General features: G+C 44.0%; 1 protein-coding gene across 4 annotated transcripts in view; it reads left to right on the top strand.

Annotated features, from left to right (window-relative positions):
• LOC146535362 (cell adhesion molecule Dscam2-like) overlaps nt 1-13,831 on the top strand; it is a 31,415-nt gene that overhangs the window by 16,513 nt on the left and 1,071 nt on the right. For 2 of the 4 annotated variants that reach the window (XM_085191240.1, XM_085191241.1), the window contains exons 10-35: nt 2,547-2,700; nt 2,931-3,082; nt 3,458-3,548; nt 3,847-4,028; nt 4,137-4,282; nt 4,356-4,491; nt 4,576-4,695; nt 4,770-5,027; nt 5,132-5,285; nt 5,377-5,525; nt 5,630-5,819; nt 5,939-6,081; nt 7,823-7,893; nt 7,968-8,253; nt 8,332-8,475; nt 8,590-8,757; nt 8,839-8,968; nt 9,057-9,241; nt 9,317-9,478; nt 9,577-9,765; nt 9,846-10,070; nt 10,316-10,485; nt 10,646-10,754; nt 10,839-11,144; nt 11,244-11,438; nt 13,405-13,503. In XM_085191240.1, the coding sequence (XP_085047366.1) occupies nt 2,547-2,700; nt 2,931-3,082; nt 3,458-3,548; nt 3,847-4,028; nt 4,137-4,282; nt 4,356-4,491; nt 4,576-4,695; nt 4,770-5,027; nt 5,132-5,285; nt 5,377-5,525; nt 5,630-5,819; nt 5,939-6,081; nt 7,823-7,893; nt 7,968-8,253; nt 8,332-8,475; nt 8,590-8,757; nt 8,839-8,968; nt 9,057-9,241; nt 9,317-9,478; nt 9,577-9,765; nt 9,846-10,070; nt 10,316-10,485; nt 10,646-10,754; nt 10,839-11,144; nt 11,244-11,438; nt 13,405-13,503 (4,314 nt within the window). Of the gene's footprint in view, nt 1-2,546; nt 2,701-2,930; nt 3,083-3,457; nt 3,549-3,846; nt 4,029-4,136; nt 4,283-4,355; nt 4,492-4,575; nt 4,696-4,769; nt 5,028-5,131; nt 5,286-5,376; nt 5,526-5,629; nt 5,820-5,938; nt 6,082-7,822; nt 7,894-7,967; nt 8,254-8,331; nt 8,476-8,589; nt 8,758-8,838; nt 8,969-9,056; nt 9,242-9,316; nt 9,483-9,576; nt 9,766-9,845; nt 10,071-10,315; nt 10,486-10,645; nt 10,755-10,823; nt 11,145-11,243; nt 11,439-13,404; nt 13,504-13,831 lie in introns of those variants that run through there. The other 2 variants (XM_085191242.1, XM_085191243.1) reach the window with 2 other exon arrangements.

Raw genomic sequence — 13,831 nt, 5'->3', positions numbered from 1 at the left:
TATGTAAGCTAGAAAAAAACCACACAAAGTAAGATATGAAGTCAGAAGACGTGATCGCATCTCTCAGCACGTAGCGACCAGCGTAATCTCGGATCTCCTGCAGGCGCGTCCCGACCCAAGTACTTCCAGCTCTTTTTGTCCGACTCGGAGACGGAGTAATGGCATGTCAGCGTGATAAATGAAGCGCCCCTTGATTCACTGTTACACTGGCTTGCGATGCAATGAGTGCAACTCAACTGAAAACTTAGCTCGAGTGTTTTTACTATCTCTACAGTGAATGTATTCTTTACACTATTGTAATATAGTCTCTTTTATTTTAGATGAAAGTTATCTACATTGAAAATGGTTAGATTATTTCTTTTTTTTATTTTAATTAATATCTATTTATTATGAAGTAATGAATGAATACTTTAGATATGAATACTTTCCAAATATTATGGTTTTCAGGAGTCACTTTCGTTATTAGTCTCGCTTGTTATCTTATTTGATTCCCACTCGAGGAAATAAAATATTTAATATTTTCTTTAATGCAAAACGCCGCGCTAAATCTCCAGATTTCGGCAAAAAGTGAAGAACGGAGTGTCTTAACACTAGGTTCCCTCTTACAGCAGGATACAGCGTGAAGTCGAAACTTAAATTATTAATAATAATAACAAAACGAAAGATAAAAACGTTTCCCACGACGGCGGGTGGTATGTTGAGAGTGACATCCAATGTGGGGGGAGGGTGGAGGTGGCAGCGGACATCAATCGCAATGAAGAGTTCACGCGGCTCGGAATCAATCAGCAGAGAGCATTTATCGCGATATATTGCCCGATTAAACGCATATATCATATTAATGGAATCAAATTGACAAAAACCTATTTGTCAAATGGATAACAGATCGACACCAATATTTTAGCTTTTGACCTTTCATCAAACATTATCGACTAGTATTGAAACAACCAGATGCGAGATGTGACAAATAAAATATTTCAATTTTGTGCTTCAAAAGCCACGTAAAATATTGGAGCGCTTTCAAAGGCTATGCATGTTTGCACATTACTTTATTAGATTAATTTCGGGGTTCAGGAAAACATAAGACCGAGAAAGGGAACCTTTTTCGGATAAATAGTCTGGAGGAATGTTTGCTGGCTGAAAGCAGACGGCGGGCGTGCCACCGACCGCAACGAGGCTACTGCTCAGATCCACCCGGGGATTGATTAATGTGGGAGCCTACGAGCTGACCTCTGAATCCACTCACAATACTACTTTTTTTATTTAATCTTAGGATATATAAGATTAAGTTCGTATTCTTTTATGTAGGTAATATAAGAGAAAAGATCCTTCTCCACATAATATTCTATTAGGTATAATATTCTGTACTTTTATCTTGTTTTAGTAGTAGTATATGTGGACCGTTGTATTATTTGGATGCTGAACTAATTATTATATTTAGGTACCTTGTTACTAATGGGATAAACACGATAAACGTTGTATAAGCAGCTACCACAAAATATTACAAACAAAAATAAGAATATTTTGTAAGACTTTCAAACACTGCTATACTCTGATAGTCATAAAATAGTCACAAGATAACATTTTTTGGGTCAGTTGTGGCACAGGGGCACAAGCGTGTTACTGTAAACGCGATCGGTTGAGGGTTCGATTCCCACTCGAAGTGAAATATGTTCTGGTATCGAGTCAATACGCAGTGTTGAGCAATGGCTCGAGGATTCAGCGAAACATGAAGAAGTATTTTAATGGCGATGGAGTATCTTGAAACTAGGTTCCCTCTGTCTCCCTTGCTATGTGAGGAATTTAAATATATTTCATCAAATCATAATTCTTAAAAATAATAGGAATGTAGGTGAATTTTCAAATATGCGGCATATTTGAAAATTCAACTACAATCCTAGTGCATACTGAGACGGGTCTGACAAAATAGGGTGGTTTAAGACTGACTAAGATCGACGGGTGGGTCAATTTCGCTATTCATCACAAAACGAAGAACAAACGTAGTGAACGAGGCTATATAAATCTTGGTTCACCTTGTGTTCAAATATCGTTCAATTTGCAAAACTTTCCATTGGTGTGTTCTGTATGGTTAGTGTTCATATTTAACGAATTTCCATTTGTATTATTATTATTATGCCCAGTCGTGATGCAGGGGTACAAAGTGTGGCTGTAAACGGGACTGGTTGTGGGTTCGATCCCCACTCGAAGAAATGAAATATTTCTGGTTATATTTTCATTTCTTCGCTCTGGTGTCGAGGCGAAGCGCGGCGTTGAGATCCGCCACTCAACACGCAATGCCCTCAAAAATCGGTGGAAAGTGGGAAACTAGGTTCTCTGTTTACCTACCTTGATTTGATTTTTTTGGTGTGTTTTATATAGTTGGTGTTGTATATTTAACTGTATTCCATTTTTATTATAGTAGCGACCAACGCTTGCAGAAAAACTTTAGCGAGTAATAAAGATTGAACCTAATATTAAGACACTCCAACGTTTGATCGCTAGTAATGGCAATAATAATGACGTTAATATGAGACTGATCTCACAAACAGATTCTCCACCCGAATTGCAATACACGTTCATCGAGCAAGCTCTCCGCGCCGGCGGCGGCGTGGCGTTACGCTGCATCGCGGCCTCCTCCCCACCACCGAGGATCTCTTGGCTGCTGGACGGTCACCCGCTGGACCACTACCTCGCTCACCACAGGTTAGTCCATTACTCCATTCGATTAACTTAAATATCATATAAACTACTAAATTACTTCCATCAGTCCACCAGTCAGAAAATCAGAAAAGCCAGGACACAAAATGGGTAACAAACTCTCTTTACACTGGGTTCTCTAGGTTTCTCAGGTTTTTCTGCTGTGTGCGGAAAATAGTGTGAAGCTATAAAAAAATATTCTATAAACTGACATCATTATCGATGGTTACATACAGATATTCAATAAGTGAAGAAGCGTCTATTCAAGGAGAAGTGGTATCTATACTGAACGTTACATCGGCGTCGGCGGCGGACGGTGGTCGCTATACTTGCCGCGCGGCCAACCCTCTAGGAGCCGTCGAACACTCTGCGAGACTCAATATATACGGTATCTTAAGAAATTTTATGAATTCTAACTATTTATATCTATTTCATTAGGCAGAAAATGAGGCCAGTCGTGGCCCAGGGGCAAAAGCATGTGACTGTAAGCGTGACAGGTGGTGGGTTCGATTCCCACTCGAGGAAATGAAATATATCATACTTTCATTTCTTTGCTCTGGCGATGAGGCATGGTGCGGCGTTGAGTTCCGCCACTCACGCAATGTCTCCAGAATTCAGCGGAAAGTGGAGAACTGAAGTGCCTTAATAGGAATGGAGTGTCTTAACATTAGGTTCCCAAGTTTCCTCTGCCTACACTGTTAACCCTCCTGCTACCCTGTTATGTGCAGGATAAATATAGGAATACATATCAGTAATTTTCCAGGCCCTCCCTCAATCCGCTCTATGAACACGGTCCGCGCGGTCGCCGGCGAGAACCTGACGCTGCACTGCCCCTACGCCGGATATCCGATCAGGTCTATAGAGGTGCATTTGATGGGATAATTCCTATAGCAAATACAAGTCAGCAATCCATGCTTTGCCATATAAATCTGACACAAATTTCAGGAAATTTTAATAATAATAAAACTTATTTCGGACTGCGTCTGCGTGGGACTGTAAACGCGAAGATTGTGGTCTCGATTCGCACCTGAGAAATGAAATATTTAATATTCTCATTACCTCACTCTGGCTTCGGGTTAAAAAAATAGTTTCCAAGTAACACATTTTTACATATAAACAATGTACATGACAATAACAAGTAGTCGCCCGCAGCTCGGTGTCGTGGTGGCGGCGCGGCGCGGCGGCTGCGCTAGGTGGTGCAGGGCGCGTGTCGGCACGCGCGGGGGTGCTGCGCCTCGCGCCGGCGCTGCCGCACGACGCCGGCCACTACGCCTGCAGCGCGGCACCGCCCGCCGGCGCGCCCGCCACCAGGGATGTCGAGATACAAGTGCGAAGTACGTTATCTTGCTTTTTCTCCTTCTTTTCTTTCTTTCTTTTTCTTTCTTTCTTCATTTGGCATCTTTTCAAAACATGCCAAATGAAAAATTTTTTGGTGTTTACAGATCCCCCAAAAATATCACCGTTTATATTTTCTTCTGAACTCACTGAGGGTAGCTCAGTGCAAGTGCTGTGTGGAGTGTCGTCAGGAGACAAACCTATGTACTTCTCTTGGTTCAAGGACGGGTCGCCACTTCCACCAAATTTACAGGTATATTAAATGAATGAAAACTAATTTCTATTGAACTTTGAAAAAATATTTAATGAACATTTTTTTTTACCAGATAGAAGAAAAAAGCTTGAATGAATTCTCTCTGTTGATGTTTTCGGAATTGTCTGCTCGACATAGCGGCGCTTATACCTGTAGGGTTTCCAATCACGCAGCTACAGTTAATTATACTGCGATGCTTAGCGTTAAAGGTACATACATCCAAAAACACATACTTAAATTAATTTTCAGATTTTATTTTCAATTCTATTAAAGAATACATTTTTCTCCTGCAGTTGCACCGTCGTGGATCACAGAACCACTTGACTCAGCAGTACTTTTAGGGGCACCGCTACTGTTAGAATGTACAGCTAAAGGGTATCCGATGCCTACTGTGACTTGGTTTAGAAAAATTGGTAAGAGTCAATATTTTTCAATGAATATCATTTAAATATTGTACAATACTGCTACTATATTGTTATGTGTGCAGGTGAAGGTATAAGTGGCATGGAGAATTCTGATCGATGGGAAGTAGCAGGCTCTGACTGGAGCGCTGAAAATTCTCAATTGACACCAAATAGTGGGATGGCAGTAGCTGCTAACGACGTAAACAATGGGCAGGCGGCCGCCGGCAGCAGCTCCCTGACGGCACGCGCAGCCACGCGCTCGCACCAGGGGCTGTACCGCTGCAGCGCAGACAACGGCGTTGGACCCGCGCTAGTGAAGCATGTCAATGTTACCGTCCATGGTAAGTCAAAACAATGTTATAATCTATACAGATGATACTAAAGTTATGCATCTTTTGTTGTTATTGATGTATAATATTTTACAATTTTCCACTCGCGATTAAAGAGCCTGCCCACTTTGGTCTGTCGAGCGAGTCGGTGCGGAATACGTCGAGTGTGAGAGGACGCAGCGTCGTGCTCACGTGCCTCGCCCTCGGCGACCCACCTCTGACGGTACACTGGACACACCGAGGCAACAAACTGGATCTCGATTCATACAGGTTTAATAGATATTTTATATTTGTAACATTAACATTTTTAAGTAATAAAATAATAATACAATATTAAGATATATGTGACTACAATCTGAAGGTGGACAATATCAGAGGTGCGCACGAGTGAAGGTGTGCGCTCGTCCCTGCAGCTGCGCGCGGCGGAGCGACACGACGCGGGCGAGTACAGGTGCCACGCGCGCAACCAGTACGGGCGTAGTGACCTACTCATGTTCTTACAAGTCGAAGGTAAATAAGGCTTGTATATTCAAATTATGTCAATATTTTTTTGGACTCTACTTTTAGCTAGATACTCAAGTGTACAAAGGATAAATATTCGTGTACTGGTACAGAGCCTCCCGACGCACCGCGCTCGCTGCAGCTGGGCGGCGCGGGCGCGCGCTGGGTGCGCGTGCGGTGGGCGGCGCGCGCGGCTCCGCGCACGTACTATGCCGCGCTTTGCACGCCGCTGCACGCGCTGCCCGCGCCCGACCACACCACGCACCACTACAACCTCACACTCGATGCCCCCGACAACGACAGGTATCTAACACGACGCATAAAAAATTACAATGACATGGATACTCAAATATTTAATTTTAATTATTAAACATCATGTATTATTATTGCCTAATTTTATTTAAGAGTAATTCGTAATGCAGGTCCGACGATGGTCTTAACTTGCTGAGCGCAAAATTAGAAGGTCTAAGACCATCTGCTGCATATTCGCTAAGAGTGGTGGCCACGAACCACGTTGGACAGTCTCCACATTCCGATGCTTTACTTTTTACTACACTCGAAGAAGGTAATTAGTCAATACAAATTATTAATCAATAAAGTAAGCATTATGATCTTGTAGGGGTATTGCACTAGTCTTATTATATTATTTATAAACACGCTATATCAGCAACCTGAATTTATTCGCTACAAATGCAATTGTGAAATAATGTTCCACTATTGTTTTGTAGCGTATAAATAACCAAAGTAAATATATAATAAAAGAGTTGAACATAAGGTCTCGTCTTATTAACATCGCCACGATACCCGTCGCCCACATTGGTGACCCCGACGAAAGGTACCCCGACGGGGGGTACCCTGTTAGTTGCAGCCTGACGTGAAAGTCCACATTGGCGAAGCTCTAGAATTCAGCCCGAAGATATCGACGAGACCGAGGCAATGATCCATCCAACTCCCGTGGTGCTACATTGATTACCACGTAAACCGGACTTCAACCCAACGACTGCCCGACGCAAATTTTCATAAAATTGGTGAGTGCACATTCTAATCGGCTTCCCACAAGCGGGTCTCACCGGTTAGAATTTCAAGAGGCAATATACCATCAAACCCTTACAATGAGATTTTCGAGGTAATGATGAAGTAATGGAAAATACCAAGTTTGACGAAGGCATCGATTTTTAAAAAAACTAAGGAATAATTTATTAGTAGATATGCGCGATAACAGATTAGTCGACAGAATTACAGGATTATTACATCCGAAAAGGATAATTAATTCTGACACACTGTAATTACGATTGTCAATGTTCAAGCGCTATAAAATAAATACAAGTATGGTAGAACGAAGAAACTAGGGGAAACTTCTCAGCCAGTAGAGAATCATGACACTGACTGCACCCTCTCCGCACGCACCGCCATCCATAATCATCGCGGCATCCCAAGCATGGTCAAAGCCCGAAGCCGTCCACAGCCACAATTAAACAATGAATGGAAAATGGTAATTTTCTTTCCAAGGCTCAACCCGAAGCCCTACATGTGCAAGTCAACCATATATACTGCGCATATTTCGAAAAAGAATATAAAGTATATTACACGACGCAACGCACCCAGGATTCAGAACAATAAGAATAATGTTAACAAGTCATTATTTCTGACCTGGTATGGAATACTCAAGTACGTGGACAACACGAAGCTATCGTGTCAAAAGGCGGAACTCTCACGTGACAATAATACGTCACTTATATATTCCCCGAATTCGAACGGGTTGAAAACTTTCGTGCGCACTCTACCGGTACGTAGTACCAATCTATACATAATTACGCTTATTGACCTACTTACGCCAGCCTTCATCGCAAACAAAGTCAACGAACACAAAAATTCACCATCAGCAGAACGACAACAATACTGAAACAATGCGCAAACGCAGCAGCCGACGGCAGCAAAAGGCCACATCGAGTTACGAAGTCCGGGCGAAGAAAACAACTTGTGGATCAATTTAGTTTATAGGCATAATATTTTATTTTGTTTTTTTTATATTCTGTTTGCACATTTTTTTTTCCCAAAGGGGGAGAGTATTGTAGGGGTATTGCGTTAGTCTTATTATATTATTTATAAACACGCTATATCAGCAACCTGAATTTATTCGCTACAAATGCAATTGTGAAATAATGTTCCACTATTGTTTTGTAGCGTATAAATAACCAAAGTAAATATATAATAAAAGAGTTGAATATAAGGTCTCGTCTTATTAACATCGCCACGATACCCGTCGCCCACAATCTATAATTTAAAATTATTAATATTTTATGCAGCTCCATCGGGATCGCCTCAAAATCTTCGCGTCAGAGCCATTAATACGGGGGACTTGCACGTCTCATGGTCGGTAAGTAAAATATAATTTATGATATAATTCTCGTGGTCGTCTTTAACTTGAGAATGATCTCGAATTTTAAAAAGGCGCCTGCGCAAGACAGCTGGAACGGCGAGTTGCTCGGCTACGCGGTGGCGTGGCGCGAGGTTGGCGCAGGGGTGGCGGGGGCGGCTGGCGAAGGGGGAGAGGTAGGCGAGGGCGGTGAGGAGGGGGCGCGCGCCGGCACGGCGGTGGCGCGTGGGTGGAGCAGCGCCGAGCTCACACTGGGCGGCCTGCGCCAGTTCGCGCGCTACGCGGTGACGGCGCGCGCCTTCAACCGCGCCGGGCCCGGACCAGCCTCGTCCACCGCCTACGCCACCACGGCTGACGGCGGTATGTTGTACTACACTTGTATGTCATTAATCACTCAATTATTTTTTGTATAATCAATAAAATACTTTCAAATCTTAGTACCAGAAGAACCTCCTAACTCAGTAACATGTGAGGCTCTCTCAGCGAGGTCTCTGCGCGTCCGCTGGCTTCCGCCCGCACAATCTCATTCACAATCTATAAGAGGATATGATCTGCACTATGCTCCTCTGCATTTTTCACAAAGTTAGTATAGCAGCATATAACTATATATGTACATGTAAATGATTTTAAAATCCATATTTACAATGAAAAATCATTACATTTTTTAATAAATTTTATAATGATCCCTGGTGCCAGCGTGGAGCGGTGCGGTGGGGGCGGAGGCGGCGCGCGCGGCGGCGGTGGGCGAGGCGGTGCTGCAGGGGCTGCGCGCGGCCACCAACTACTCTGTGACCGTGCGCGCGCGCTCCGACCGCGGCGCCGGACCGCCCTCGCTGCCCGCACACTGCCGCACGAGGGAAGATGGTACGACATACACCATATTTGCATATTTAATTTAGAAATTTGTAACAATTTTACTTATTCAGACTTTATCACATTATACAGTTCCTAGCGCACCAGATACGATTCGAGCACTGGCGGCGGGACCAGACGCAGTGCGAGTATCCTGGGTACCTCCAGCTGAGAGGGGTGGCCGTCTCACCCATTACACTCTATACACAAGGGAACTTGGCAAGTACGAAATCAAATATAAAAAATTTACGAATTATGATTAATTAAATTTTATTTTTTTAATGATGAACAATTTAATATTTTTAAATAAGAGTGGGCGGAGAGTGGTCGCAACGTGTAGAGACGACTGAAGACGGAGAAGAAACTGAAGCTGAGGTATGGCACGAGGTGCGCGGGCTGCGGGAGCGCGCCGTTTATGAGTTCTGGGTCCGCGCCGCTACCACGGCCGGCAGCGGCCCGCCCAGCCGCGCCGTCAACGCGGCGCCGACACAACTCAGTAACTATTTTTTAATAAACAAATATAAAATAGTAAAACAAAAGTCAAATAACAACAGATTTATACTTTAACTAGTGTCAGCTCGCATATCATCCCTGGGACGGATAATAACAGCGCCGGTCGGGTCGCGGGTTCGTCTGCGATGCACCGCGCTCGGCATTCCCCCCATTTCCCGCCGCTGGACGCCGCTACCTCACGCACATACTATCACCGACACCGGAGATTTAATAATTCATAGTAGGTATTTATAACATTCGTAATACATAATATTGTATTAATCGATATAATCAAAATAGTTAGTCTATGTTACTCTGTGCAAACTCCCTCGATGTCAGAGATGGAGCAGCAGACGGCCACGAACTACTCGTGCTCGGTGCGCAACGCGGCGGGCGGCGACGCGGCGGTGTTCGCGCTGCGGGCAGTGCGCGCGCCCGCAGCGCCCGCGCCGCGCCTCGCCCGCGCCGACGCACACGCGCTGCACCTCGCCTGGGACCCGCCGCACGACGGTGGGGCCGCCATACTCGGTACGCGACAGAGAGATGTACATGCGTAGAGTTGCTTTACAACTGAGTGTACAGATATGCTGAGTTCGAGGTGTCGGCAGGATACACGGTGTGGTGGTGGCGCGGCTGGGAGGGCGAGGCGGGAATGGCGGGTGCGGTCGCTGGGGAGGGCGGCGCGCGCTGGTGGCGCGTGGGTGGAGAGGCGCGCGGGGCGGCACTGCGCGGCCTGGCGTGTGGCGCGCCGTACCGCGTGTCGGTGCGCGCGCACAACGCCGTCGGCGCCTCGCCGCACTCGCGCGCTCTCGTACTGAGGACCAGAGGAGACAGTCAGTCACTTATACATGTTATATTACCAGTTACTCAACATTAATGATCATTAATTAGTAAGCCCTTAACATTCATGGGGTACGCAAGTGTCTTAACACTAAGCTCCCAGAATCCTCTCTGCTACCCCGCCTACCCTGCTAAGTGCAGAATACAGTATGAAAATAAATAAAAATAGGTAATATAATTCTAAGTAGTATTTTGTTAGATGTAAACATATTTGTAATTAAATGATGTATACTTGAAGAAGCGAAGGCGCCAGTGGGTAAGGAGTGTATCTGGGCGAACAGCACGTGTCTGCGCCTCGCGCTGCTGGCGTGGGGCGGCCGCTGCGCCGTCGCACGCTTCTCCATCGCGCTGCGCCTCGCGAGCGGCGGGCCCTGGAGCGACGTGCCCACTGACGGGGAAACTGTCGAAGTGAGACTAAACTACATATATCTTTTTTATTAAAAATTGTAAATTAGAATGATGAAATAAATTTAAACCTTTTTTCTTCCATATTTATTTCATCAATAATTATTTTTTTATAGATCAGTTAACAACACGCCAATAATAAAACAATTATTGACTTATACAGATGACAGATTTAGAACCTGGTACTTGGTACGAAATACGTGTTTTGGCGCACTCTCCCGCCGGCGATACTCCAGCGCTCTATAAAGCTGCCACACACACTATCAATGGAGGTAAATAAACAGTTATTTTTATATAATTTTTTATTTCATATTATCTATAATTTATTGCTAATTGAGAAGTTTTGGGGTAAGCAGAGCGCCTCGGGGAGCCTATAGAGTTGCCGCTCGAGGCCCGTATGAGCGCGGCAGACGGTGCGGCGGGCGGCGCGGCGGCGGGCGGCGCACGGTCGGGCGCGGGTGGTGCGTGGTGGCGCGGCGGCGCGGGCGCGGCGCTGGCACTGCTGAGCGCGGCGCTGGTGGCGTTGCTGGCGGCCGCCGCGCTGCTTGCGTGCCGGCGCCGCGCGCACCCTCGGCCTGCACTGCCGCTGGAGCCGCACTCGCAGCCGCTGTACGTCGCACAACCAACACAAACTAACGGGAAGACGATAACACCACCTGACGGTAAACATGTGTATACAGCGTACTCTAGCTTCATATATATTGTTATTTAACTATAACTAAATAAATAAATTTAATATATGTGCATAATTATGCGTATAGATCTGCACGAGATTAGTCCTTACGCGACGTTCAGTATGTCATCGGGCGCGACGTCGCGTGAGTGCGGCGCGGGCGGGCTGGCGGGTGGCGAAGGCGGCGTGCGGTCGTGCGCGCTACACCTGCGCTCGTTCGCGCGCGACCCGCTCGAGCTGGCCGCGCCGCCGCCGCGACCGCACCTGCTGGCGCATCCTAACGGTACCTTGTGTGCTCTTACTTCAGTACGATACACAATAAACATTCTGTGCATTATTACAGATTGATATTCGTGTTAGGGTAAAAGCTTAAAATTTCATATACTGTCAACAAATAAATAATTTTCAACTGAAATACATTTTATAAGTAAATTTATTCTGTTAACTTATTTTCTCAATAATTGAATGCTAGACAAAGTCAAAAATTGATTTTTAACATAAATGTAAAGAAACAAAGATGACACGTAGCTGTCTCGTAGCAGTCACGTAGCCGTGTCCGGAGGACGCGGGCGCAGGAAGACTTTAGACTGCAATTTCCGTAGCTCTTTACTGTGGTTGATCTGTTGGCGACGGTCGGAGCGGGGTGCATTGGAGTGGGAGGCGGGACGGGAGGGTTACATAAACGTATTTCGAACTACTTACTAAACTGCATACTCCACTTATATATTTTATTCAAATTCTACATACAAACGTTTCATAATTTGCAATCTTTCATGTGTACCATAGTTATTATATTCTTGTTTGAAAAATATTATTTACTTAATTTATAACAAAACAAAACTGTTTTACATTTTTAATTTATATTCCTATTTTAATAAAAATTTACATTTTTATTAGTTTTTATCTTTAAATTATAAACTTCCATTACAAACGTAATATATCGCACTCAAGCTACTGCTTTAAAATCTTGACAGCAGAGTGCGACGCTACTAAATTACTTTATCTGCATTATATATTTCATTTTAACTTTATTTTGTTTCTTTTTAAGTTAAAGCTATTTAATTAAATCTCAAAAACCGTATAAATGTTCAATATAAGCGAAGTTACTTATAATGAATATTTGTCGACAACTGTCGACGAGGCACAAACGACAGGATCGGTAGGATCAGCTCGCTCTTTCGAAAAATATTGAAAGGCAGAATCAAGCGAACGTAGTCGATACATTCAATCGAGTTAGAGACGGATATTGAAAAACGCCGTAAAATAATAGTAGTTCATTCCGTTGGCATTATCTCTGGTTCCATTGAGCGAGTTTGCAATTTCCGCCGAGTGCCCGCATTGTGCTATCTGCCCTCCCGCGACCTCCTACCGCTGTCCTCCCCCTAACCACCTCTGAGGCCTCGCGCGTCCTCGCCACTACTAGAGCGAAGTTCAATTCCTTAAGATACGTGTGATGAATTTTGATGTCTTAATTAATTTGAAAATAACTTGTAAAAATTTAGTTTTGAATATTCGTTAAATTTATGTTATTTAAGTGCACGATAGCAACATATAATAATGTTTTATTGGTTTTATATCTTAACAATAAAATAAAATTATTAATTTTTTTTATATTGTAATACGTTACATTTATACCAAATAGCGGTTACTAATATGCGGCGGTCCAGCGTGGAACGGCGCGGCGCGGTCGGTCTACAATTACACGGCAGATTGTCGCACGGTATTTACGCACTTCCGGGTTAACGAGTTGTTTGTTCGACAATTATCCCTAAATACCCTCAGAAAAGGGTTAAGGGCTTCGTAAAACTTCCGAATATTCAGCTATTACGAAACTTTCGCTCTAATTACAGAGAAATATAGCCGCGGTATTAATGTTGCCTATTAAAAGCGAAATAAAACTTGTACCTATCCATTTAAAAGTTAGCATTAATTAATGAATCATAAATTAAAATAATTTTAGTCTAACGAGTTCTACGAACGAAACCTTAAAATACTGACTATTGAACTGTGATGGCAAACAATTTTGTATTCCATCCGAGTTGCTTTAATCGAAATTAATAGATCGTGTAAAGAGTACGCGCCTACTCCGGTTGATTAATATTCATATTAACGCGGCGGTTATTTGTCTCTGTCAGCTGTTTGACGCTCAGTCGAATGTAGAGATATTAATGGCTGTGCTCGATAACGTATCCGTGTTTATGAAAAGTAATTGAAATTATATCATTTTAATGAATGTATCTCTCGTGCAGACTACGGCAGCGCGCGAGATAGCGACTCGGAGTCAAGTGGGTCACCGTGCGCCGCGTGCGCCGCCGAACTCTACCGCCTGCCCGCCGCTAGGCTGTCAGGTAACATACATTAGATGTATACGTAATTTAAAGAGGCCAGTCATGGCGCACGAGCACAAGTGTGTGACTGTAAATTCGACAGGTTGTGGGTTCGATTCCCACTCGAGGAAATAAAATATTCAATATTTTCATTTCTCCGCTCAAATGTCGACGCAGAGCGCGACGTTGAGTTCCACTACTAAACACGCAATATATCTACAGTTCGAAAGATGAGAAACGGAGCATTTTAACATTGGGTTCCCTCTGACTACTTGTATACAGCGGTATACAGCGTGAAGCTAAGAAACGGGTAAAAATAAATATTATTTAGTGGTAACGTATATTAAAC

The sequence above is a fragment of the Heliconius melpomene genome, chromosome 10 (assembly GCF_056956725.1).
Source record: "Heliconius melpomene rosina isolate 202511_hmr_F chromosome 10, ASM5695672v1, whole genome shotgun sequence".
NCBI lineage: Eukaryota > Metazoa > Arthropoda > Insecta > Lepidoptera > Nymphalidae > Heliconius > Heliconius melpomene.
The sequence above is the reverse complement of the archived record's forward strand: the minus strand, read 5'-3'. Positions and strand labels throughout refer to the sequence as shown.